Source organism: Myxine glutinosa, chromosome 2 (assembly GCF_964187855.1).
Source record: "Myxine glutinosa chromosome 2, kmMyxGlut1.1, whole genome shotgun sequence".
Classification (NCBI taxonomy): domain Eukaryota; kingdom Metazoa; phylum Chordata; class Myxini; order Myxiniformes; family Myxinidae; genus Myxine; species Myxine glutinosa.
In genome coordinates, this window is record NC_136262.1 from 99,022,514 (window position 1) to 99,050,437 (window position 27,924).

At 42.7% G+C, this 27,924-nt stretch overlaps 1 protein-coding gene across 4 annotated transcripts in view; it reads right to left on the reverse strand.

Moving 5' to 3' along the window:
* The window catches only part of ANPEP (alanyl aminopeptidase, membrane), an 80,690-nt gene that overhangs the window by 27,043 nt on the left and 25,723 nt on the right, over positions 1 to 27,924 (reverse strand). For all 4 annotated transcript variants that reach the window (XM_078771344.1, XM_078771342.1, XM_078771343.1 and 1 more), the window contains 9 exons: positions 21,954 to 22,067; positions 18,795 to 18,938; positions 13,995 to 14,060; positions 13,811 to 13,876; positions 13,440 to 13,609; positions 8,723 to 8,802; positions 8,031 to 8,158; positions 5,856 to 5,911; positions 5,098 to 5,245 (listed from right to left, as the gene is read on the reverse strand). In XM_078771344.1, the coding sequence (XP_078627470.1) occupies positions 5,098 to 5,245; positions 5,856 to 5,911; positions 8,031 to 8,158; positions 8,723 to 8,802; positions 13,440 to 13,609; positions 13,811 to 13,876; positions 13,995 to 14,060; positions 18,795 to 18,938; positions 21,954 to 22,067 (972 nt within the window). The remainder of the gene's footprint in view (positions 1 to 5,097; positions 5,246 to 5,855; positions 5,912 to 8,030; positions 8,159 to 8,722; positions 8,803 to 13,439; positions 13,610 to 13,810; positions 13,877 to 13,994; positions 14,061 to 18,794; positions 18,939 to 21,953; positions 22,068 to 27,924) is intronic.

The window sequence follows — 27,924 nt, forward strand, 5'->3', positions numbered from 1 at the left end:
TTCTTCACCCGACTTAACCATAAAGGCCTTTATTTGCTGCATGAATAGGCCCCAGTCCATCGGCGGCGCTGCTACGGTCACGGGCGCGGCGACATTTGGTGCCGCTGCAACCTCGTGCGCGAGGGCGCCATCTGTGCGCCTGAAACCTCTGCAACCACATCCTCATTGCTCTCCTCCTCTCTCTCCCCCATATACATTTCCCTGGGGTCCTGGGTCGCTTCTAAACCCTATAACTCTACCCCCACCGGCATCCGGTCGCCTTGACTATCCATGGCACGATTTTAAATTTGGATGTTTTAATAAAATTTTGGCCACTCGTAATTTTGAGTGCGCTAAGCGCACTTCAGCTCTGGATCTCGCTCCCGACACCAATTGTTACGGCCAATAGTACAATTGGTGTCCAAAATTTGGGCTAAATAAATTTCGTCCCAGGTTCCAGATCCCACTCCTGACACCAATTGTTACGGATCTCAACGTCGGCCCCTTTTCCCCTTACCAAGGGGGGGATTAATCCCCTTGTCTGCGACTGACCGAAGTGAATCCTGGGGGTCCCAACGCTCCTTCCGGTCGGGAGCAGCCAGGGTATTTGGTCAACGAAAAGTCCCAAGGACCTGAGTGCCACTCCTGACCGCGAAGCAGGGGAGGGACTCCCGCTCGAACCACGGTTTTAGATGTTCTAATTGCCGAGCGGATTAGCAGCCCGCGGCTCGAACCATTAACAAAGACTCAACCTGATTCTGAGTGTTGGCCAAATCGTGCCACAGGTATTCAATGTGAAAACCTCTAAAACGAACGGATGTGAAGAAAAGGCAGAGTAAGGAGTAACAGGAATTTATTACTACTATTTGCACAATCAAAGGAACCAAGGAGAAGGAAAGAAACGAAAATAATTTACAGAAGAGGAAGACACAGTGCAATTCTACTTACCTATACAGTCTTACTTATTGCCAGGGACAAGACAAACAAAACAAACTCACGTACACAAAAGGATGGATGAGGGCAGGAAGGGATGACTGGAAGGGGAGGAAGGTTCAGCTGGACGCAGGAGAACGGCCGGGCCGGGAGTGAGCAGCCGCCAACTCTCCACACTCTCGTTCGTACGGCAGCGTTGCTTCGCGGCCGCGGGTCGAACTGCCGTTAAAGCTCAACTCCTTCTCAACTCAACTCAGCTGCGGTGGACTCAGCTGCGGTGAATTCGCTGCGGTAGACTCCTCACTCATCTGCTCGTTGGGGCTTCCTCGGTCATCTGCTCGTTGGGGCTTCCTCGGTCATCTGCTTGTGGCTCTCTCGGTCATCTGCTTAAGCAGTCCCTCCCAACTTCCTTTTATATGGCGCGTGGCGATCAAGCCGCCGGCCTTTTAGAAACGCCCATCGGTGAGCTCGCCTCGGCCTGGATTGGTCGCGAGGGCTCACCGATCCCGCCCCCTTGATGAGGCGTTGGCAAAGCCACACCTTGTTCCTGGCGCTTGGTTGACTCCTCCCACCTTCTTCTCCGAGATGACCTCGCCATAATGGCGGCAAATGTAGTTGGCAATGCGAATGGCAATGACGCAGTTGGAAATGGAGATTTTGGGGGAATTTGAACAAGGGGATCTATCTTATTCGATTCGGTGCAATGCAGTGTCAATTAATGGGAAACAGAGCCTTATACTGACATACACAACACAACACACAACATGCATTTTAAAGGCCATTTTCCCTGCTAGAGCGGGGGTTAGCCTTGCGGTCCCCATGACAATCTTCTCCATTTTGCCCTATTTTCTGCATCTCTCCTTGTTAACCCCCTTGCCCGCATTTCTTCTTCCACCATCTTTAGCCAAGTCTTTCTCGGTCTTCCCCGTCTTCTACTTCCTTCTACATTCATTTCCATCACTCTTCTCAACCAGTCACTTTCATCCTTCCTCAACACATGACCAAACCATCTCAACCTGTTCCTCTTCACAGCATCAATCACAGGCTCTATTCCCATCATCTTTCGCAATTTATCATTTGTCTTCCTCTCTCTCAACGATACTCCGCACATCCGTCGAACCATTCGCATTTCCACCCTTTCCAACCTTCGTTGCTGCTCTACGTTCATTACCCATGTCTCGCTCCCATAAATCATAACACTTCTCACACATGCAGCATACACCTTTCCCTTCAGCTTCAACGACACTCCCCTCATCATCAGCACGCCACTCAATTCCCGAAACTTCTTCCATGCACATCTCACTCGAGCAACCGTTGCCGAGTCTGATCCACCTTCTCCATTCAGCATGTCTCCGAGGTAGCAAAATGTTTTCACACCTTCCAGCTTCACGCCATCTCCAAGATCCAACTCAACATTTCCTCCATCTGCAGCTCCCTCTGTGCACACCCTACATTTGAATGTAGCTGCCACACTGGTTAATGACCCTCTCAGACCACTACATTTTTGATGAACCCACTCAGCGCACATTGTACACTGAATGGAGTTCACTCCGACACCCTTCCTACACACAGCACAGGGCCACTTCCCAGTTCTTTCCACCTCACCACATGCTTTACCACTTGCCATCACCTTCGTCTTTCCGATATTCACCTTCAGACCTTTTGTCTCCATACATTCCTTCCACGTGTTCATCTTTTCCTTCAGTCCATCCATACTTTCCGCAATCAACACCAGATCATCTGCATACAACAACTCCCACGGTAAACCCTCCTTTACGTTCTGAGCCAGCACCTCCATCACAGCTACAAATAGTAGTGGACTTAGTACCGACCCCTGATGCACTCCCACCTTCACCTCAAACTCACCACTGTTCCCGTCCTTCGTCCTTACAGCTGTGCGTGCTCTTTTGTACATTGCCATCACTACTCTGATCAACCATTCCTCCACTCCTAACTTTGCCTTATACTGACATAGAATAAGAAATAACTATTTAGAAGGGTATATGATTTTCTACGTGCATGCGATGGATTAACTAAGGGGACGACCTTTGATCTTTACACAAAACGGAGGTATTTACAAGAATTATTACAATTGACAGAGGGTGATATTTACAACACAGGATTCTCAAATCCGCAACAGTCACGCAGCTATCACGCAACAGTCACGCAGTTATCCATCACGCAGCGGTCTTAATCGCTGGGGACAGGACAATATATATATATATATATATATATATATATATATATACAGTGGTACCTCGGCTTACGAGTTTAATCCGTTCCGTGACGGAGCTCGTAAGCCAAATCGCTCGTAAGTCAAAGCAAATTTTCCCATTCAAATGCATTGAAATGCTATTAATCCGTTCCAGCCTCAAAAAAAAAACACCAATTTTTTTGTTAGGTGCTTTTAAATAACAAAAATGTACTTTATAAATAACAAATAATGTATAAACAAGCACGACCTCGTATATACTGTACATAATACAAGAGAATGTAAAGAAATAAACTGGTTTTATTAAGCAGAGGAGAAGAGCATGCCAGGTGAGGTGTGCGTGTTGTCGACTTGGCGAGGCAGTACGATCGTACTCCTTCTACGATATGTACGATTTTGAAGCAGAAGGAGTCCATAAAGGCTATAACGCCAGCCAAGGGCGTTACGATTATTTCAAAGCTCCGGACCTCTATCCATGAAGATATGGAGAAGTTGTTGTTTGTGTGGTTGAAGGAGAAGCAGCTCGCAGGAGATACCGTGACCGAGAGCATCATGTGTTTGAAAAGATTGAAACTCGGATATCGAGCACGGACCACGAGGTGTTTTTTCTTTTTTCTTAATCTCGGTTTCAGTGAACTTTTGCTCTGTGCTCACGTGTACTGTACCTGTACCTGTAATGGTACGTCAGAGGATGGCACCTGTTGTCATCATATTAAGTGCAAGATGTTCTGCATCGTAAGTTGGTACACCGTGGTCTTTCGGCGGTGTTTAAGCCGGCCGTCTTGGCTTCTGTCACCATTGGCATTGAGTCTTTCGATGTAGGTAGGTCGTTGTGTGCCGGTGCCTTGGCCGAATTCCTTCATTGCTGCATTGTTAGCTCACCTGGTTTTTTATACCACATCTTTGGTTATCGGACCAGCGAATGACGTCATCTCCAAAGTATGGCTTATTCTCACTTGTCTTGGACGATCTTCTACTTCTAGCCTTCCACCGTGCATTTGGTGTCCACTGTACTTACTGTACAGTGCCTGGTAAAATTGATGTAATGGGTTTTTGACCGTCAACGCCATGAACCGTCATGAACCGTCATGAACCGTCATGAACCGTCAACGCCATGAACCGCTAACACTCAAAAGCCCATTTATCGCGCCTTATAAAGCAAAACGCAAACCGAAAGCCATGCCTCTCAAGCGAGGCGTGCTTCCGTGGTCACGTGATCCACAGGTGTAGCTCATTATACCCGCACGCGCGACACGCTTTGGCGGTCACGTGACCAGCCACTCTGGAGGCGGGGATCCCCGCCGATGACGTCACCGGCTGGAGCAAGGAGATTCCTCGCTCATGTATTTCGACGATTGCGTGTTTTATATCCAAGCAGAGATGCTTTCACGGCAAGATAACCACGTGACCGGAACCGGAAGCCACAACCGGAAAATTCAAAAAAATAAATTTTTTGAGCTCGTACATCGGATCTCGGCTCGTATCCCAAAGCAACAAACCGCCCGAGCGACGGCTCGTATCCCGAAAAACTCGTACGTTGGGGCACTCGTAAGCCGAGGTACCACTGTATATATATATATATACATATATACATATATACATATATATATACATATATATATATATATATATATACATATATACATATATATATATATATATATACATATATATATATATATATATACATATATATATATATACATATATATATATATATATATACATATATATATATACATATATATATATATATATATACATATATATATATACATATATATATATATATATATATATATATATATACATATATATATATATATATATATATATATATATATATATTTATATATACAATATATATAATTTGAAAGATGATACTAACTAATAACCACTTATAATATAATCTCAGTGCCAAATTGCATTGTATTGGCAGGGATTTTGTATTTATTACTCCTCATATCACGTACCTGCAAGTTTCCATAGGACATCGACATTGAGAACATGAGGTTGATATAGCCAAGATTGTTGATTGCAGTTTGCCATGGAACATACTCTGATTCATCAACAAGATAGATGGTTGTATCTAATGCATCCTCGATTTTCATCAAACCGGCCCTGAAATAAAATGATGGTCCAGATGTTACATATGACAGAGGAACACAAGCTTACACGCAATGGGATGGAAAATACAACATATGCCTTGTAACTCTTCACACTTCAGCTCCAAGTTTGAAATGTTATAAACTCAAACTATTCCATTGCTCTGATTGCAACGGGTTTTTGGTTCAAAACATTGAGATCAGCACATTCTAAATTAAAAGGGCATCAATTTAAAAGAGAATGGCGATGCCCAGTGGGGACGACATAGGACTCGTTTCTCAATATTTGTGGGTTAAAATCAAGCTGAGGGCAACACTATTATAATTAAGTTTTAGCATGCGTTGGAGCTTCTGAAAACCAGGTCTCTTTCCGAATGTTTGCAAAAACCTACCTGATCTGTGAATGACCTTCATGGAGGGTGTTGCATGCAATGTCAGTCCACACATTTTTGGTTGATTCGTAACACCAGTACGGCAACAGTACAGTATTTACCGAGAGGCACCACAACACAGAATCCCCCTCACCAGAAATAAAAATATACATTCACACCGTTGCCAAACATGACTGGAATAAGACAAAAAGAAAAGAATGGATTGTGTGCTTTGTGATGTACTGCAGCCCTTACGTTGCCAAGTTGAATGTATCATCAATAAGCTGTGCTCTGTTCTCCAATGGAATGACCTGGTCACAGAAAGCAGTGTCAGAATGTCATTCTATAAAATTATAAAATCTCATTACTTAAGAATTAACGAAAGAGTTCAAAGACACCTTACCCCCACACAGTCTTCAGAAAAGAAAACAGATGCGAAGGGTCTTTTCAACCCTTGCTTTGTGTTTTCGAGCATGATCTATATAAGCTTTGTTCATGAACTTATTTTCTCAGAGAAACTAACGATTTTGGTACAATATTTGAGAAAAAGATGCAAAAACAAACAAACAGATAATTTTGACGAAGTTATTCTGTGTATCGCCAGGTGCCACCATTTTTGTCGGAATCTCACTGTTACTCTATTCCATTTTCTTTCTGAAAAGTCCTTGTAGTGTCCATATTGTTTATACCGTGTACCCCACCCCAGCCCTCTCCCTTCCACAGATCTGCTGATGTTCCTGTTCTCTACTGTTGTTGTGCTTCCCTCTCCACCCCCATCTTGTCTCCCGTTACCTTTATTAGATGTTCTATGTTAGCTCTTATATGAGCCTCGACTTAGTATACAAAAAAATACAAAACAAATCAAAAAAGAAACTCCTTTTTCAGAGCGTGCGGCAAATTTGATTGGTCGATACAGCGTAAAGTTTCACCCAAATACTGCTCAGCTTGAGGTTTTTGGAACCGGAAGTGAAAACAAGGCAATTTGTGTTGTAGTGTTCAAATATATAATTCAATTGAAATAAAAATAAAAGTTTTAAAGGATGTAGGAAAAAAAACCATTGAATCAGAAGTATACCATCAATGCCACACTGTATTTTACACCATATTATTTAACACGGTAAATTAGTTATTCACCTGTTGTTTGTGTCCTTTTATGACGTCCCTAAAAACAAGAGGTTTCCTGTTTGGAATGATTTTCAATTTCCTTTTAACTGTCAGACAGGCAGACACACTGAAGCAATTGCTTTACCACAAGTGTGTGTGCACACTTGGGACAAGACACTGTACAATTTGTCAAATTCAGAGCCAAAAAGTACTGCAAAACTGCAGGTTCATGTTCTACAGTGTTCAAAATATAAAGTACAATTTAAATCAAGTAGCTCCTCAGTCATCGATCATCGACTGGCAGACGGACAGAGTGAACCAATTTTGTGACCCTGGCTTTGCACTATGTGCACAGGGTAGTTACAGACAGCACCATTAAGGGATTACAAGTTAGATCGGCAAAGGGTCACATGATTCATGTAAATAACAAGTGACATTCCTGTGGGTTAAAAGTTCCATGTAAAACAAATTACTTACAAATCAGAAAAGTATTACTTCACAAAAGCGAAACAATACATAGAGAACCATCACAACATCAGGTACTAATAAACAAAAGTATGGAACATTTATACTCTCCACTGATGTCTAATCATTCAACAAATTACACTGTATGGGCCTTAATACTTGTGTGACTGGGGTAACAAGGCCCACCTCTATTTGCAGTACATCCTATACATTTTAAAACATAAAAACATTGTATACTAGAAGGGCATTCGGTAGAGCGCATACCATTTTCAAGAATGTCTTTCAAGAATGAGTGGATACCATTTTCAAGAATGTCTATAGTTATGCACAGACTTTCCTTCCATGGCTAATTCTTCAAAATCCATTGAGCAACAACTTTCTTGTAATATAAGTCGGTTTTAAACTCATACTAGGATACCCCTTGGGGCCTTATTACTAGCAGGCTCCTTACAATTATTTAATTTTCACTATCAACATCTGCCAATTCTCATAGTTCAGTCTTCGGTAATTAAGCTCCAAACCTGCCACCGAAATGACGTCACCGTTTTCACAAATAAGAGCCATGAAAATATGGTGTCATGGCCACAGACATTTTCACGTATATGATCACTTAACTGGATGGATCACTTTCAGACAATTTTAAAAAACAAATTCCACAATGACCTTTGCACCCTTCTGTGAACAAACCGTTGTGCGCACATACAATTGACAGCAATGAATTGTGATCTTCCAAATCGCTTTTCACATAATATCAGAAAAATAATTTAAAAAAACACTTTAAATCAATTTCGCCAAATTGTTACTTTTAAAACATCACAGAAACGTATCACATACAATGTCGAGGTGAAATTTTGTACTTACCGAATGGTTAAGTTGTAGCTGTGTTAAGAGATTTGAAAACAAGTCGTCATCATACTGGACTCTGTAAAATCCCACCGCTCCAGCATTGAGGAGGATCCAGCTATCGCTCTGCGGAATTGTCATATTGTCTGTGGGATAACACCTGAATTAATGGGTTGTGAGAAGTAAACCACAATGTAGGCCGCTAACTCAGTTTGCCAAGATGAACCATTCAAGTCTGGTTACCGACAGTGATGCAAACAAAGATTTCCATGTACAAATATTCTGCACTTGATAGATGTACAACAAGTGTGGGACAAGCGGGATGTGGAAATGTGTAGATTTGTTCCTGTCAGAAAAGGGCAAACCTGATTTATTTGGTGCATTATGAATACGCATGGAAATGTTTTGGCATTTTCTTATTGATGGATGAGGTTGTAAAAGTTATGGGTGCCAAGGATGATCTGTGAAGCATTTAATGTTGTAGATTGTGACATCTGTAATGCTTTATGGCAATTTCCTCTCCTGGTATAATAAGAATTTCTGGCTTCCCTTCCAAGTTTCAATTTACCTGGATGCATTCGGTCAGTAACGTTTGAACAATAAAATAAACATACATGCCTCCTTTCTTCCTATTGTTATCTCCAACAACAACAAACAACAACAAACAGCTTCTCCTGACCCCTCTGCCACCCATTCTGTGAAGCACTTACTATATTTGTCACGCAGCCAGTGCGTTTGAGTTTCATCCGTGGAACTGCTGATCCATCGAATGGGAATTGTCCAGATGTATCTGCAAAAAAAAAAAAATTCTTTATTTATTTAACATTTCCTTCTGGAAAGAGTAAACAAAAAGTCCACAATTTCATTTGAATGTATTTACATGCATTGCCCATGTAGTCAGGTTCACTATGTTAACAAATATAATTTCATTCAAAATTTTGGGAGATTAGCAAACCTGTACATTTTTGGAATCATCAGAGCATGGAGAATCCGAAAATCAATGTTGCCATTTGCACAGACACCTGCATGGCGCCATTTTGGATTTTCAAAATGGCCACCATAAAATACATATTTTGTGCTATCTCAGCTTCTAGTCAACCTAGAAACTTAATTAAATATGCTTATCCTATGTTTTCTGGGTCAAGGAATCCAATAAAGGCCTCAAAATAGTTGTCATGATTATAGAAAAGCAACAAACAAAGGTAATTGAAAATCATTGTCTTTATATTTGTGATATAACTATTACATAATACATGATATTGCAAGTCCTTTGAAGTTATAGGTATGGGTTTATAAAGCAAGAAAGCAGCCTTGTTTGTATCAGATTGAACTATAAGTCCTATACACAGGATCTACTAGGTCTATACCGTTCAGGAATATGCTTTTACAGATCTTCATCACTGTCCTGAGTGTCATTTTCGCAAAGGTGTCTACGCAAATGTAAACATTAATTTTTGGATTCCTCATGCTCTGAATATTCCAAAAATGTATAGTTTTGCTAATCTCCAAAAAATTTGAACGAAAAAAACATAGTAAACCTGACTAATGGTTACTCTGTGGTACAGTAGAATCCCAGGGCCAGGGTGTTAAACATCATGTGAAGTGTTAAACCTTAAGTCAAAATCCAGAAGAATGTATCGACACCCGGATATGTGATGAGCTGAAACTCGGAGGGAAATGTGGCAAACCAACGAAATCCAAAAGGACCATCTGACAAACCCTCCGATCTACTTTCTTAATACTCTTGAATATGTTCAGTCATTCAAACTCTGGGTCTCATTACACTCGACAAGAACAAATTTGCTACTGAGATTAAATAATGTTTCTTAAACCAATTTGAATATGCTGATTTTGAATCTGAAATCAGAATTAACCCAACATGTCAGGATTTTTAGTTAGAGAAAAAAATATACTTATTATAATATTGAGGTATACAGTGTATACTAATATTGTCAAGTCCGTAGCCAATGAAGACCAGCCTTGGACAGATAGCCGAACAGTTAACGCTGAGGCGTAGTTCGAACTTGGCGGGATTACCTTTTCGCGGCACGGGAAAGGCCCGAAGCCTTATCTGATCAGACGGCCGCCACGGGGTGTATTCCTCGAACTCACAAACGAGTAAACAAACACAACACACATGTAAAATGCAGCAATTAATGAATTTGATGAAATAATTGTGAGACGCTAAAAATAAATGTGAGGTAAAAACTATTTCCTAATTTGAGACGTCTCCACTCAGACTCATACAAACAAGGGGAAAACGAAAGTAAAAAAATAAATAATGTTTCTGTCGGCCGGCACGTATCTCTGTCTCAACGAGGGGCTTGGTGTTCGTTGAACGGGTCCGGTCAGTCGGCGAAAGGACCGAGCATCGATGCGTCCACAATGGCACCGGTCAAGCATGCCTGCACACTGAGCTGTGCAGCAGGCAGCCAAACATCCCCCCGTTCGATCCCAAGACCGGCACAAGAGAAAGAGAGAGCGAATCTGCTTCTTCCTCCTCCTCTCCACAATCGCACATGAGCCAGGAATGGCCAAGCCAGGGACAAAGAACAAAAGCGACCGCCCGATCTGGAGTCAAAAATGCGACCGTTCGTCATGCAGGCCAGGACCAAGAGAGAGAGAGAGAGAGAGAGCGAGGGGGAAGGGTGCACCCTCCTTTGTCCCTCAGTGGCGTCACTCATCGACCAATCCTGATGTCCCATTACATCATCCAATGGCTCCTTAACCAGTCACCAAACTCGGGGCATGTTTTCTCCGCTACGAGTCATCAAGGCGGAGTGTAGCCGCCATTTGGGAATGTTCGGAAGATGTCAGCAGTCGTGGGGCAGGGTTTACTTGTCCGATGGAATGTGCTGTGTTTCTATCGGGCTTTTCGGTGTTGTGATAGCAATGGGGCTGATTGCATGGCTGGCCGAATGAATGTAAAAAAAACCTAAGGAAGAATCACAGGAGGGCAATTATACATGGGGATTATCCTTAAACCCTACCTAATTAGCATAGTTCCACCCCACAAATGGAGATACATATACGATATTATTCTATACAGATTTCCTACTTATTACATGAAGATTCTTTTTCTTCACGTCACATGGTCCATGCTAATTTACACATTCCTATCTTCACCAAGGTATTTAATTACCGACCCCCACAACAACAACAACACAACATGCATTTTAAGGCCATTTTCCCTGCCAGAGCGGGGGTTAGCCTTGCGGTCCCCATGACAATCTTCTCCATCTTGCCCTATTTTCTGCATCTCTCCTTGTTAACCCCCTTGCCCGCATTTCTTCTTCCACCATCTTTAGCCAAGTCTTTCTCGGTCTTCCCCGTCCTCTACTTCCTTCTACATTCACTTCCATCACTCTTCTCAACCAGTCACTTTCATCCTTCCTCAACACATGACCAAACCATCTCAACCTGTTCCTCTTCACAACATCAATCACAGGCTCTATTCCCATCATTTTTCGCAATTCATCATTTGTCTTCCTCTCTCTCAACGATACTCCGCACATCCATCGAACCATTCGCATTTCCACCCTTTCCAACCTTCGTTGCTGCTCTACGTTCATCACGAATGTCTTGCTCCCATAAATCATTCTCACACATGCAGCATACACCTTTCCCTTCAGCTTCAACGACACTCCCCTCCTTATCAGCACGCCACTCAGTTCCCGAAACTTCTTCCATGCACATCTCACTCTCGCAACCGTTGCCGAGTCTGATCCACCTTCTCCATTCAGCATATCTCCGAGGTAGCAAAATGTTTTCACACCTTCCAGCTTCACGCCGTCTCCAAGATCAAACTCAACATTTCCTCCATCTGCAGCTCCCTCTGTGCACACCTTACATTTGAATGTAGCTGCCACACTGGTTAATGACCCTCTCAGATCACTACATTTTTGATGAACCCACTCAGCGCACATTGTACATTGAATGGAGTTCACTCCGACACCCTTCCTGCACACAGCACAGGGCCACTTCCCAGTTCTTTCCACCTCACCACATGCTTTACCACTTGCCATCACCTTCGTCTTTCCGATATTCACCTTCAGACCTTTTGTCCCCCACAAAGGGACCCCCACAAAAGTAACAATATTATAACTAGAACGACACTCTGTAGAGAGCATACCTCCGCCTGGTGAACAGTTTACGTTTTGTATCTCAGTCGACAAGAAAATCATAATACAGAATTTATAATGTAATGCAGGAACATTCTTCACCAAAATCGAATCGATTCTTCCTCGTCACACACGCAACCTGTCCTACAAGTTTCGTCCAAATCCATCCATAACTTTGAGATATCCTGCTATTTATCGTTTTTGGCCCTATCTCCCAATGGTGAAGAATCACTTAAGAAATTAAATAATTCTCATATCCGAATCCATATTCCGATCTTCACCAAAATCGAATCGATTCTTCCTCATCACACACGCAACCTCGCCACCAAGTATCGTCAAAATCCGTCCACAATTTTTTGAGATATCCTGCTATGTATCGTTTTTGATCCCATCTACCAATGGTGAAGAATCACTTAAAAGATTCTCATATCCGGATCCGAATCCGGATCTTCACCAAAATCGAACCATTTCGTCCTTGTCACCTACGCTGCATCTCTGCCAAATTTCGTCCGAATCCGTCCACAACGTTTTGAGATATCGTGTTCACAACCCGACAGACAAACAGACAGGGGTGAAAACATAACCTGCATCCACCTTTGGTGGCAGAGGTAATAATATTATAATAATATTACATTGAGATTGATATGAATAGACGAATGCGTGTGAATAGTGCAGACTGCTTTTTTTTTTTTTACTTGTTTCTTTAGAGACAAACCACTGTTAGTCACAAGCGTAAAGCTATCGCTGAAGAAAACTATTGGCCAGGCCTGACGAGCTATCACCGAAGGAAGATTAGGCAAGCTATCCTGGGGACCCTGGCCAAATTCCAAATTTATATCATAACTGCAGTCGAATGTCAGGCCTGGCCAGTTGGTTCGTGAAAGACTTGGGCCAAGCTTCCCGTGGTCAACCGCACAACAATCTGGTAATAATTGTGAAAGCTAAGGAAGAAGAGGAAGATCACTGTTGGCAAACGAATCCCCAGATTCGTGTCGTGCCCCACTCATGGCACGCTTTATAAATGCAATGTGTGAAAAGCATCATCGTCCGACAGCATTATGGACGTTTTGTCGAGTTCAGAATCAAACCAAGAGCAGATAGCTCTGAAGTTAATCTGTGCCCTCCTGTCACAATTGTACAAAGTGAGGATACAATGAGCAAAATAAATGAGAAAATCCTAGTTTGTCTGTTCTTCCCATTTGTGGATGAGGAGACACCATGAGTCAGGAAGTACAATATGACAGCAAAGCTTGAGGCTGATTAACAAAACATCCAGAGCAAAATCTCGTAACAAGTAAAAACTCACTCGTGTGGAGAAATCCTCGTGACATTACTTGTGGGGTTCATAAGGAAATGGCTCTGTGAAATTATTCCACTTTTATTTATCGACACACAGGGATATCCCATCTGCTGGGTCCAATTTGAAAATATTTCCTCCACCGTTGCTGGAAGTTTGACGACATCATCCGTCACTGCCTGGGTAAACACAACACATTTATTAGCAATCGGTAACAAAAATTGATTGCACAAACATGAGCACATTCCTCATACGTTTAGTTCCACAAAGTGCTGTCATATCAAAATAAACGACTGATAGATGCAAGAAGCTAACCCAAATATGTCCTTCCCTCTCCCAACATACAGCACATTTAGACAAGATTGTGTCCGTCTCTGTACCTCCTGCAAATGTCCCAGTAAGTAATGGACGTTTGTGTTGTTGTACTTGAGTTCTTTCACGTACGTCTGTGATGGACAAGAATGCAGTCGTTACTATAATACAAAATACTTGTATTAGTACCATACATGCATGACTTGACTTCAACTTCAACGGTTAAAAGCCTTAAACTCCGAAACCACTTACACGTAAGCCTTTGATGAAAGTTTCATTGCCAAGAATGTCATTCATCATTCGGAGGATGGACCCGCCCTGTAAAGGATGCAGGGCACAGTATCGGAGAAGAGCACACCTGTACAGCCACATGGACATGTGTGCACTTGGGTGTACATGTCCATACTTGCATACGCATATATAGTAGCATAGCCACTGTCATGTGTCTTATGTATACAATGTTTTTTTTGTTTGTATGCAAGATCGAGGCTCGTGTAAGAGCTAACATTGATCACAAAAAAGACAAACTCACACATGAAACATATGATAAAGGGAGCGGGACACAAGATGGAGAGCAGGGACATCGGAAATACCTTTTAATACACATAAATACACATAAAATTTACTTAATACACATAATACACATAAATACACATACTTAATACACATACTTAATACACATAAAATACCTTTTAACGTCACACTGGGCATCCCATCTCCCTGCATCAAGTTGGTCCATGTTAAGGATCCCACGGTGTATTTTGTGAAGAGTAGGCGAGCCATCACCAGCACCCTGAACAAATTCCAAATTCTCGCTCTAACCTACAGGGGGCACTGCTTCAGCAGCACAGCCACACAACCCCTCAGCCAATGATGCTACTCACAGACATGTGCTGCTTACAAAAGCACAAGACACACGCAACATTCATACATTGAGTCAAATTAGCAATCATGCACACAGTACAAAGCGCTCCACAAAGAAAACTCTGTCAAGGGGGCAGACAGTGACCACCTTTAGAGGCCATTTTTCCCCGCAGGGAGAGGGATGGCCTTTTTCAGGCACCTTGGTCCCCTTTTTAAAGCAATGTTTTATGGCCAGATTCCCTTCCTGCCGCCAACACTGTTAGTCGCCTCTTGCGACACACAGGGAATTACGAGTGAACTGGTACTCAATTTGCCGACCTCGGAAGGATGACAGGCTGAGTCAACCCACCTGGCGTTAATTCAGCAATCGACCGGGATTCGAACCCAGGATCCTAGGATCCCAAGCCGGCACCCTAACCGCTCCAGGATCCCAGAATCCTAAGCCGCCACCCTAACCGCTCCAGGATCCCAAGCCGGCACCCTAACCGCTCCAGGATCCCAAGCCGGCACCCTAACCGCTCCAGGATCCCAGAATCCTAAGCCGCCACCCGAACCGCTCCAGGATCCCAAGCCGGTACCCTAACCGCTCCAGGATCCCAAGCCGGCACCCTAACCGCTCCAGGATCCCAAGCCGGCACCCTAACCGCTCCAGGATCCCAAGCCGGCACCCTAACCGCTCCAGGATCCCAAGCCGGCACCCTAACCGCTCCAGGATCCCAAGACTCCAAGCCGGCACCCTAACCACTCCAGGATCCCCAGATTCCAAGCCGGCACCCTAACCGCTCCAGGATCCCAAGATTCCAAGCCGGCATCCTAACCGCTCCAGGATCCCAGGATTCCAAGCCAGCACCCTAACAGCTCCAGGATCCCAAGATTCCAAACCGGCACCCTAACCGCTCCAGGATCCCAAGATTCCAAGCCGGCACCCTAACCGCTCCAGGATCCCAAGATTCCAAGCCGGCATCCTAACCGCTCCAGGATCCCAAGATTCCAAGCCGGCACCCTAACCGCTCCACTCGCTCCAGGATCCCAAGCCGGCATGCTAACCGCTCCAGGATCCCAAGCCGGCACCCTAACCGCTAAGCCAACACCAAGCTTAAGAGGGCAGACAGTGTATGATGAAAATACTTTTTGATTTCTGTCATCAACACCAGGAAAATAAAGTTACTGTATCGTGTGGAACATGCAAAGACAGCAAAATTATAGTACAGTACCAAATTATTTTGTATATTGTCTGACATTCCGAACCTAGAAATGGGGATTGGGGCATTATTGCAATTTCAATATCTTGACATTCTTCTCACTTGCTATGCCGAACATTTTGTCCTGCCTGTCATACAATTTGCCTTAATTTTCTAAGGAAATTGCCCAAATTTGACATGGGAATGCTCATTGTAATGCAAGTGTCACATACCTCTGGCATCCATTGACCATTACACATGAGATCAGTGCATCAGCATCTAACCTTGGTCCACCTTGACCTTGATTCCACCTGCATCCATCATTCCTGTTCCCGAGCTGCACCATCGCCCTGCCCACCACTCATCATGTCATATGGAAGCCTGGCCCGCTTACCCCCATCGTTTCGTAAGAGTGTGGTTTGTGGCATCTAGTGCGGTTTGGATTGATATTTATTCATCCTTGTAAATAAATTTGCATGTCCCCACATCCATCTTTACCTCCACCACCAAAGGTGGATGGAGGTTATGTTTTCACCCCTGTCTGTCCGTTTGTTTGTTTGTTTGTTTGTGAACAAAATATCTCAAAACGTTGTGGACGGATTCGGATGAAATTTGGCAGAGATGTAGCGTATGTGACAAGGACCAAATGATTAGATTTTGGTGAAGATCCTGATTCGGATCCGGCTACTATAATTTTTAAGTGATTCTTCATCATTGGGAGATAGGGCCAAAAACGATACATAGCAGGATATCTCAAAAAGTTATGGATGGATTTGGACGAAACTTGGTGGACCGGTTGGGTGTCTGACAAGGACGATTCCATTAGATTTGGGTGAAGATCTTAATATGGATTCGGATATGATAATTATTTAATTTTTAAAGTGATTCTTCACCATTGGGAGATAGGGCCAAAACCGATACATAGCAGGATATCTCAAAAAGTTGTGGACGGATGATTTCGATTAAATTTGATTCTGTATTGTGATTTTCTGGTCTACTCTGGGATACAAAACGCAAACTGTTCATCTTTCAGAGGTATGCTCTCTTCTGAGTGCCGTTCTAGTTGTGTCTGTTCACTCGCTTGCTTTGTTCTTTTCCGTTTTGCACATCCCGTCCACCTTTCTCCCCGCACTCATCATACATAAACGTTGATCCTCAACCCGAGCCTGCGTCTACTTTGCAGTATCAGCTGATTTGGATTGACCTTTCCTTCTAATGAAATGACTGCACCCAAAACATATGCCAGCAAAATGTGCCCCACAACATTACGGAACTACGACAACCCTTCACTGTTGCAACCAAGCACTCAGGGTTGGAAAGTTCTTCAGGTTGTTGCTACACGTGCACTTGTCCGTTTGGCGGGAACATGGTGAAGGACGATTCACATCTGACCAAATCACATTTCTCCACCGCTTGATAGTCCATTGCCCATGCTCTTTGTACCACTGGACTCACAAACGTGCATTTTGAGCGGTTTGTGCACTGCAACCTGACTATGGTGTGCCGCTCTGTGGAGTTCTTGGAGGCCTGTTTTTTTAGGAAAATGGCTGCTTATGCCCCAGTTTGAGATTTATAGTCAATTGATCTGCAGTTGCTTGGTTGCTAAGGCTTGAACTTCTAATGAATACATGGTTATCACGATGTTGGAGTATGCGCTTCCGCCCACTGTTGCCCTTGGCTGATGATGTCTTTCCCTCGGAGTTTCGTGCCGACATCACCTCAGAAACCGTTGCACGTGAAACATCAGAAAGCTGAGCTGCCTTTGCCACTGAAGCTCCTGCCAAACATGTCCTTACAATCACCCCTCTTTCAAAGTCACCGAGGTCTCCTCTTGCAGCCGCGCTAGCCAAAATTATAGGCAACCAGGCCTGTGCAGCATTTTTATACATGACCCTAAGCATGCTGGGATGTTATTTGCGAAATTAACACATGGGCCACACCCATGTGGAACCCATTGCTTTCAATATACTTGGTGTCCCTCATTTACCCACCTAGGTGTTTCTATTTTTTTTGGGCCACTAAATGTATGTATGTATGTATGTATGTATGTATGTATGTATGTATGTATGTATGTATGTTGTAGGAGGGATGTGATACCATATAGGGTGGATATGTGTACACTACAAGTATATTATTATTATAATTATTATATATATTATACATATAGACTACACGTTTCAAAAAAGTGGACTATTTCAGCAGCCTGATATTGTGTCATTTCTAAAGCTATACCTCTCTCTCTTACAGGTTATGGTGGTGGTGGTGGTATGCCAGTTCGATCAAGTCGTCAGTAAGACCCTACATCAACTATGGTGTTTACAGTGGAGCAAAAAGTGAAAATCGTGACTTTGTAGTTTAAGACAAAATCCTATGTTCAGGTGCGCCAATGATAGTCAGTATAACAATGTTCACACTTGTAATGGACCTTCCAATGGGAGCATTCAGCGGTTTGTGGAGCACTTCCACGCACATGTGAACGTGAAAAATCAAAATAATGACAAAAATGGCCGCACACCAAGTGTTACCAAGAACCATGGGAACATTGATCTTGTGAGAGATTCTGCTATCGAAAGACCTAAGAAATTCCATTGTCGGCATTCCCGAGAACTGGCAATCTCATCCTCATCTGTTTGGCGCATTCTCACTTCTGAACTCAAGCTCTGCATCATATCTGTAAGGCATAAACTAACTCTGAATGACATGGCAAGACGAGTAACAATGTGTGATTGGTTCAGTGACAAAATGGAAAGGTACCCAAATTGGATCAACTCCTTGTGGTTCAGTGATGAAGCACACTTCCTTTTAAATGGGCCATCAACAATCACAACATCATCTGGGGTGATTAGCTTCCTGAGGAGATGTCTGAGATATCTCTGAAGGGCCCCAAGTCCACTTGCTTCTGTGCATTGAATACGAGATGGGGTATGCTGGGACCGTATTGTTTTGAGGACGCCATTGGTAAGATGCCGAGCTCATGGAAGAATATTCTGTTCTCATCAGTGCTCACCTTACTGTACGAGATGTCATCAAACACAGAGCTCATGTCGGCCGGAGTGACGATCGATTCATGAGGCGCCGACAGGGGTCGTGATGAGGAATAGGAATCAGCCAGCAGAGCTCGTTGAAAATCGTCTAAGATGAATCCTTGGAGCTACATAAACAATAAAAAAAAAAAAAAAAACGAAGAGAAGGGAAAAAGTGGGAGGGTAGTATTGTGACCTTGAACAATGGATCATTAATTCAGCTCTAAAATCTAAACGTTTATTGTACTTTCTGCCTTATCATTGCTTTGAACAAAGTCTGATGAATCTGAACGTCATAAATTGAGCATATCTCAAGACTGAAATGCGATTATCTCACACATGTACATTTCACACCTTTCTTGTGCAGGACCTAGAGCATTTTACATAAGGCAAAGCCCTAAGAAAAGGTAAGTTATGAAGTAGCCTCAAAGGAAGAGGTTAAAAATTTGGCATGATCGATCACATAAAGTTGAAGAAGTACAAAAGACTCGTTGCTATGAAAAGCAATTAACTTTTGAATTGGTTTGTAAAAATGAAATGTCAGCAATCGTCATGACTTGCCATCTCGGAGCTAGTCCTGTAAACAATTAATTGGCTTTCCTTTTACTCTTTTATTTTGTTTATAAACCCTTTATTTAATATTCTACTTTTGTCCAATCTTTATATAAAATAAGCCGTGCGTGCTAGTTCCATTTGTTGGACAGTCGCATGATTCTGAGCACAATTTCTATACTACGGTCGTCAACTTAGGCACCCTCTTAAAACATTTTGAACTTTAGAAATTTCCCTTTAAAATCCTCGAGAAATTTACCCTTTGGAATTTCCCCAATTTTCCATTTAAAACCCTTTAGAATCTACCCTTTAGAACCATTTAGAACTTTAGAATTTACCATTGATCCTTTAGAATGCTTTCCCTCAAGCAGTGGAGAGCGGAGGTTTAGCAGGTTTGCTGTTATTTCCTACAATTTTCTTTTAAAATTGTGAGTTAAACAGGGGGTGTGATGGCTTTCTGTGAATTTGGTGATAGCATGATAGGGGAGCAACAACACAACAACAGGCATTTTAAGGCCATTTTCCCTGCAAGTGTGGAGGTTAGCCAACAGAAGCCGAAAGTGTAAAATATTCTGCTGTTTCGACATGAGAATGCCTGTTTGCTTTTATGAGCGGGAGGAGGGTGAGAGTAAAGGACAGCTTTGGAAGGGGGAGGTTGAGGCTTTGGGGAGGAGAAGGGGTTGAAGGCTTGAGTGTGGGAAGTGGATTGATGCCTTAGAGTTGTGAGAATGAGGAGGATGAGGCTTTGTTGTTGAAGAGTTGCAAGAAATGCATGTCTAAGTTTACTCACAATAAAATTGTGTGTGTCTGTCTGTCTGTCTGTGTGTGTGTGTGTGTCTGGAGGGGGGGGAGTGTGATGCAATCACCCAATGGGTAATATGCCAGTGCATCAGGAAATCTAGTACTTTTATCCCTACCTGAGGGGTAATTGCATTGGCCTTCTTGGCTCTCTTCACGAGCACAACTCTCGCAAGACAAATGTTTTACTCCTCTTATTCTTAATGCAAAAAAAATAAATCTGAATAAATCAATCAAATGTTCACACAATTTAAAGAAGATCTAATTCCATAACCTCCTGCTCTATTGCTGCCTCATTTCCAGCCTGATTGTCTTTTCATTTACATTGACTTTGCCATCAAAAGCACCAAATCTGTCTCAAAGACCGTCATCATCCTCATCTCATTCTCTATGCACCAACCCCCTCTTCATTCATATCATTCATTTTGATTAATCCTTTCCTCCTACTTTTTCCTATAAAATAGTACTAGTTTCTTTCTTCTACCTTTACCTTTCCTCTTTCATCCACACCTGATTTTCTGTGTAAATGTACCTGTTTCATTTCCACACACAAACAAAAAGTCTTTCTGGGTAATATTTTGCCGAAAACAAGCTTATTATAAAATGAGCCTGTCGCAAACAAGCATATTATAAAATGGAATCTTATCTTAACCTTTGGCCCAAACTATAAAAACAACAAAATAACCGTTAATCCCACATGGGTTCACCATAAATAACCTCCTGTTAACATTTTTGGTTGAGATAATTTGGCGTCGTTATTCTACCAACATGAACAGACTCTAGACCCGATGAGGACGAGTTTTCCATTGTGTGGCAAATCAAGAACAAGTGATAAATTCCAAAGTACTGTGGAGGAGGGATCCTCACTTGAAGCTTGTACAGGAGCTTCTTGTTTCTCCAGAGGTGGTCGATTCCAAGGTTTTCCAAATCATTGGAATGACAGGATGCCAAATTAAAGGGTCTATGGTCTACTGCCTACCCATCGCAGGCAGGTTGGTGGATTCTCTGTTCTCTTCCTCTATCACCTCTCATCTGCATGGTATCACTTCATCCACCCTCTCCTTCTCTTTCATCCATCCATCCCTACTCCTTTGCCACACACAATTCTTCCAGTAATCCACACCTCGTTGTGCTCAATAAGTCTAAAAGCTGGATGCTCTCCTCAATTTCTTCATCATACTGTTATCTCATTTATCGAGCTGACTCCCAACTTTGTTGTATCATTCTCCTCCTCTCCAGGCTTTCCTGCTGCCAATTCTTCTAATCTTGTTGACTCCATAACCCCTTTTCCTTCCTGCCACTCCTTTCTCATAACTTAATGTATTTGTATTTTTTTTTCTAACCACCTGGTCCTGTTAACCCCTCTGTCAATCTGCCAACCTACCTTTCTCTGTTGTTTAGATCCTCCACGAGACTTGACTTCTATGTATAAAAACGAGCTCGAAAATTTTGCCAAAATAAAATGACTCATCAATATTTTAGTAATAATGTCCATCGTTGGCTGCTCGTAGCTTAAATTTCACTCCCAGAAAGACAGAATGACATGGACTTGCAAGAGCATGATACCAAGCGAACCAAATCCATCACTCTTACAACTTGTGCAAAATAACTTTGTGATTGTTCCAAGTGCAACAAATACATAACCAGGAAAACAAAATCATCTTTCTCACCTTTGGATACCGCAACATTGATGAATGTATTGCCGTTACCTATTTGTTTGTGAGGATAATTTAAACATTATTATGCATGAGAGTGAGGGAGCTATCAGCATCGCATTGTGTGTAGTTTCTCACAAAGTTCCAGCCTGGTTCCACAGCATTTGTACCGAGGTATGAAAAGTATGTGGCGAAGCCTTCGTTGAGCCACAACTCACTCCACCACTCAATGGTGACCAAATCACCAAACCACTGCATACATTTCACATGGATAAAGAGATCATGGAAAGGAAATCAAGCCATTAAAGAGACATCCATACAGAAACTAGTTAAAATGTTCGACATGAATGTCTATAGTAATGAGGTCAAATGATGCAAAAAACACAGGTTAGTATCCAATATAACATCTCCGAAAGTTCGTGTAATTCATGCGAAAGAACGGGCTCAGGATAGCCAAGAGATGCACACACACCTCTAAACTGTTTAGCCTGGGTTTGAATCTCGACCCAGCTATAAACGTCACCCTGGTGTCTTGCAGGCAGAGCAAGGCATAAATGTGTGTGCCACCCCTCGAATGGACATTAAACTGGGTGTCCTGACGACCATTGGTGCATGTTATAGATCCTACGGTGCTCTTCGCAAAGCGTAGGTGAGCTATTGCCGGTACCCTGAATAATTTCCAAATTATTGAGCTAGCCTACAGGGGGCACTGCATCAGTGGCACAGCAGCACCCCCAGCAAAGTAATCTACCAGCAGCCATGTGCTGCATATGCAAGAAGAAGAAGATGTGAAAGTACATTGATGTCTCCTCCTATCTTTGCCCTGTAGCCTACGTGACATGTGTGTGGGCTTCGTCCAATATCCACTATTTTTGGAGCAGATAAGTGATTTTGTTTTCATTAGAATCGTTCAAATAGCGATACAAGCAGGAAAATTGGCATACTTATCCTCTTTGCTTTACTTGTTAAAAAAATTCTGTTGGCCAATTTCAAAATGGCTGACATTGTTAGGTTTCACTTTGAACCATTCATATAAATTATGAGCGATGTCCAACCTGAAATATTTAGCATCAACTCACATGCTTTTGACAATGCAAACATCAATTTAGCAAACTATCAAACTATCAAAACTATCAAATGCTTGTTTGTTTCATTTTTTATAATCCTAAATTAAAATATTTAAACACAGATTGTGATTATTGTTTTGATACTGCTTTAAAAATGGGGCGTAGAGATGGTACAGAAGATTAGGTGAATAAATGTGGAAAATAGTTTGCCAACCCGTGATTATTCGAGTGTGTTGACCGCAATCCACAAACCTTGCCTCAATAAATTCATCGCAATAGAGCAAATACACAGAGGGGAAACCCACAAATGGCATGGCCCTCCTGTACTTCAATTTTAATAAAACAATAATTTTAAACATCACCTAAAACAATCTGAATGTTTAGGGCTACTGAAGCAGTCTTATACACCGACCACCCTTATACACAGATGTAATAAAATGACGTTGTCACAATTTAGGAGACGGAGGCTTGATTGATCAACACAGCGTCAATCGGCATCATACATAGCCATATTGGTGGCCTCTTCTTCACCGATACACATGCCATGCCCTCTCATCCTATGTAATCGATACTATTACGTTTGTGGGGGGTAGAGGATGAAATGCCATAGTACAGGTAGGATTGTATCGTATTAGCATGGGCCATGGATGCGCAGGAGGCATCTTGATGTATTAAGTAGGGAAACTGGAGCTTAAGGTTGTTTATGTGTCTGCACACGGGGGGAGAGGGGGAGGGTGGAGCTAGCTTGTGTTAACTAAGTCGGGTCAAAGGCTAGTTTGCCCCAGTATGTGATTGGCCCCTTTGTTTTTTCCCCCCCCAACGTTTTTACCTCTACCAAAATGCCAGCCATGCAAAGCGCTCCATTTAACCACAACAACCGACATAATCACCGACAGTACCTGGACGTTGCGATCAGCAAGCAAACCCTGCCCTTTCACCCCATGGTTGCCGACAGGACCCAAATGACGGCTAAACTCCACCTCCAAGGGATCGCAACCAACAGGCCATGCCCTGAGCTTCGTGATTGGTCGGGAGGACATGGAGTGATGTAATAGCTCTTACATGAACTCTTATAGCTCAATTCGTAGCTCTTACACGAGCCTCGATTTTGTATTTAAAAAAAATAACAAGATCGGCGATTGGCCAGTGTGACATCAGAGTGGCGATTGGCCAGTGTAACATCAGAGCGAGAAGGTTCGAGGGAGAGGAAGAGGAAGGCTTATTGCTGGCCATCTTTGTCTTTGTCTTTGTCTCTCGGGTGACTCGGCTGCTTGTTGCCTGCGTGCGCTTGTGAAGAGAGCTTTCGGAGCCTTTGTGGAACTTTTGAATAGTCGAAGGAGGAGGTGTTGCTGGTCTGTGGTGCTCTTCGGGGGAGCTGGGGACTGTGTTTGCTGGCTGTCTCGTCGACCTAGACTAGAAAGAACATTTCTTTTTATTATCTTTCCCCTTGTCTGTATTTGTGTCTGGTGGAGATATCTCAAAATTAGGATTTAGATTTACCTCACCTTTCATTTTTATTCATTACATTGACTTTCATTAAATTCATATTTGTTGCATTTAATTTGTTGTGTCGAGTTTCTTTGTTGTGGATTTCGGGAATAAACCCGTGTGTTTTGTCTAGGTAAGTGCTTTGGTTCCTTGACCCACGCCCGGCAGACCAACCGCCAGTTTCAGCTACGCGCCTGGGAAACCAAGGACAGTTTCGGTTATTCGTCACCCGGCAGTGTTAACCACAGGGGCTTACACAACAATATATAACATGGTTTGTGCAAATATGATGAAGGAGATTTGTGTTCTACAGTATTGAAGTAAATAATTCAATTTAAATAAAGGTTTAAAGAGGTTTGAAGGCATATAAATAAATTAATTTCAGGTTTTACCACTGTTTTCCCCAGCGTCTATTACATCACCCTAACACGTTACATTAGTTCTTCATACCTGTTGTACGTGCCCATTATAACATCTTTAAAACTAAGTTTCTTGTTTTGGAATGATTTTCAATTTTGTTTGACTGTCAGGCAGATAAAGGAAAAACATAATCTCACTCCTCTCTGCACATATGTGATCGGGCGGAATTCAGAGCCAATATATGATAAAACGGCAGACTAGTTTTCCGATTCATGTTTAGATTCATGCTCAAAACAAAACAATGAATCTAAATAAGCAATTCCTCGATCAACAAAAACCTGGAGGAACTTCTTGAAAGAAGACAACAAGACAGAGCTTCTCCACTTCCTAACAGATAAAATATCTGACATAAGCACAGCAAGCATGGTCGTTATGATAAAGGAGAAAATGCTTTCAGCAACAGAATGATCAGCTTAGACAGTGCGGCTCCTTGTTCCCATGAAGACAGATATTAGATATACACATTTTTGTTCATACCAGGCACACAGTAGCTGAAGGCAACAAAGATCCTCATGATCAAAGCAAATGACACAGATGTCGTGGTGATAGATAGCCATGTCTGCTCTGCCATCTCTTGAGGACCTTGGCTTGGAGAAATTGCTGTGTGGATTTTGGTTGGATAGCTTTGTGAACGGATAGCTTAGTGAATGGATTGCTTTGTGTCAAATATCTAATTTCAGATGGATTCCAGTACATGACATTATATCTACCACTGGTCCTGATAAATCAAGCTCTGTGCATTCAGTGGCTGCAATGTTGTGTCTGCTTCCTGTGGCAAAGGAAAGAAGTCTGCATGGCAAACGTGGATTGAGATCCTCAAGGCGTCGTAAGCCTTCACAAATCTAAACCAGTATCCAATATCACTTGGAGAAGATGATCTCGCAATTCTTGAGAAGTTTGTGATCACATTGTATGACACATCCAGAACAGTACAACTATTAATGAAGCACGGTTGGACCTCTTCGTCGAAAACCAAAGTCTGAGGAGTCAACCCCACCGACTCAAGCTGCTCTCCAGCAACATTCAAAGTGTGCTGCCTACCAAGCAAAATGCGTTTGGAGTCCGTCAACCGTGTGCCAGCTGCAAACTCAGAGTCCTGAAGAATGGGAATGGATCCAACAAGGTGAAATGTGGCACATCTGCACTTCAACTTTTCCACCCATTGTAACTTTTTCTCGCTTTGATCACAGCTGCACTGCAATGTGCAGCTCCACATGCCGAGAAAAATTATGTTATGACTAAAAACACTTGTAGAGAAATACTAAATAATAGTTTGATCAAAATGAATTACTCTCTTAAATGTTAATTAGAAAATACTTATTTTCTTCGAAAAATTAGGGTCACGTGGATTTTGAAGAAAATCAAGAATGTTTTACATATTATAATCAGGCTTAGGATGTACGAAAATTGGCACCAGGACTACTCACAATATACCTGTCCATTCTGACGTACATATGTCAGAGATGTACAGTATTTTGGGAAAAATTTCCACCATCATGAAAATGGCCACCATCATAGCTTTTTTTGATGGCCAATGTTTCTTCCCAAATCCGTTATCAATGGTGATTGCCTACCTACCAATACCGTTAGCCTACCAATTACTATGCTTGCATCACAACTTGAACGATTGTTTTCCTTGTCTGCTCCACCAATTAGCTTTAAGGTTAGGAATTCTTTTTTTCTTTTTTTGGATACAGAATCGAGGCTCGTGGAAGTGCCAACACATTGAACATGAAAAAATGCACAGACACATAAAACATGCAATGAAGGGAGTGGGATCCAAGAAGGGGAGAGAGAGGGAAGCACACAAGCACAACAACAGAAGAGAACAAGGACATCGGTAGATCTGTGGAAGGGGAAGAGCTGGGGAGGAGGGAGGGGTACACGGTATAAAGCAAATGAACACTACTAGTAATTTCAGGAAAGAATTTGGTGATTGAAAGAGGTTGATTTGGGGTGTTTTAACAGGGGTAAAAAAGATCAAGGTTTTGGATGGGGGAAGAAAAGAGATGGTGGTGAACAGCTGTTTTGAAGACCTGGAAGGAGGAGAGGGATTGAAGAGAGTGTGGGAGATTGTTCCAGAGGCAGGAGAAAAGAGGAATGAAAGAGTGAAGGTGAGCAGAGAGTCTTTATTTTGGCAGTTTCACCAGAATAGGGTTGCTGGCAGTTCTTGTGCATCCTGCAGGAATATTTGGGGGGCAGAGCACAGCCAGAGCAGGGGGAGCAAGGCTGTAGAGGAGTCAGTAGAAAACAGAAAGACCACCAACCTGCCTGCGGTGAGAGAGAGATAGGCCCTCAGAATCAGCTTCATCACGAGAGATACCAATGATTCTGAATGCTTTGGTTTCAACCGCGTGAAGCCGAGCTCGGTGCAAGGCAGGAGCACCAGCCCAGAGGGGAAAGCAGTATTCCATTGAGCTGCGGATGAAAGCTTTGTATGTGGTGAAGTGAGGATCAGAAATGCCCAGAAAGGACTTTGCACGACAGAGGATTCCCAGACGGCGACTGGTTTGGAGGCCAGCTTGGAAATGTGGTTTTCCCAGGAAAGATCATGGCAGATAGTGAGACCCAAAAGCTTGAGTAACAGGACTTCTTCAAGATGATTGTTCAGAAAGTAGATGGGAGGGTTGTCCAGATGGTCTTTTTGGAGACGAAGTGAGTGTGAGATTTGTCAGGATTGAAAGACATGTTCCACTTGCTTGACCAGTTTGTGATTTTATCCAGGTCTGAAAAGAGTGAAGAGGCTGCTGCCTGCCAATCTGAGGGTTGAGATATGGAGCGGCAGAGAGTAGAGTCATCAGCAAAGAGATAGAGAGGATTTTCCGGAGAGTTGGAGAGATCATTAATGAAGACCAGAAAAAGCACAGGGCCCAGAACACTTCCTTGAGGAACTCCAGCCTGAACAGGAAGGGGAGATGAGAGAAATCCATTCAGAGCCACACGTTGACTGCAACCAGAGAGGAAGTCTGCAAGCCATGCTTGGAGGTTTCAATGGATACCATAGGAGGAGAGTTTGGTGAGCAGGATAGGGGTGCCAGACCACATAGAAGGCATGAGATATGTCAAAGGAGACAGCTCTGATTTCCTGTTTGGCATTGAGGACCTCCATCCAATGTTGAGACAGCAGAATCAGC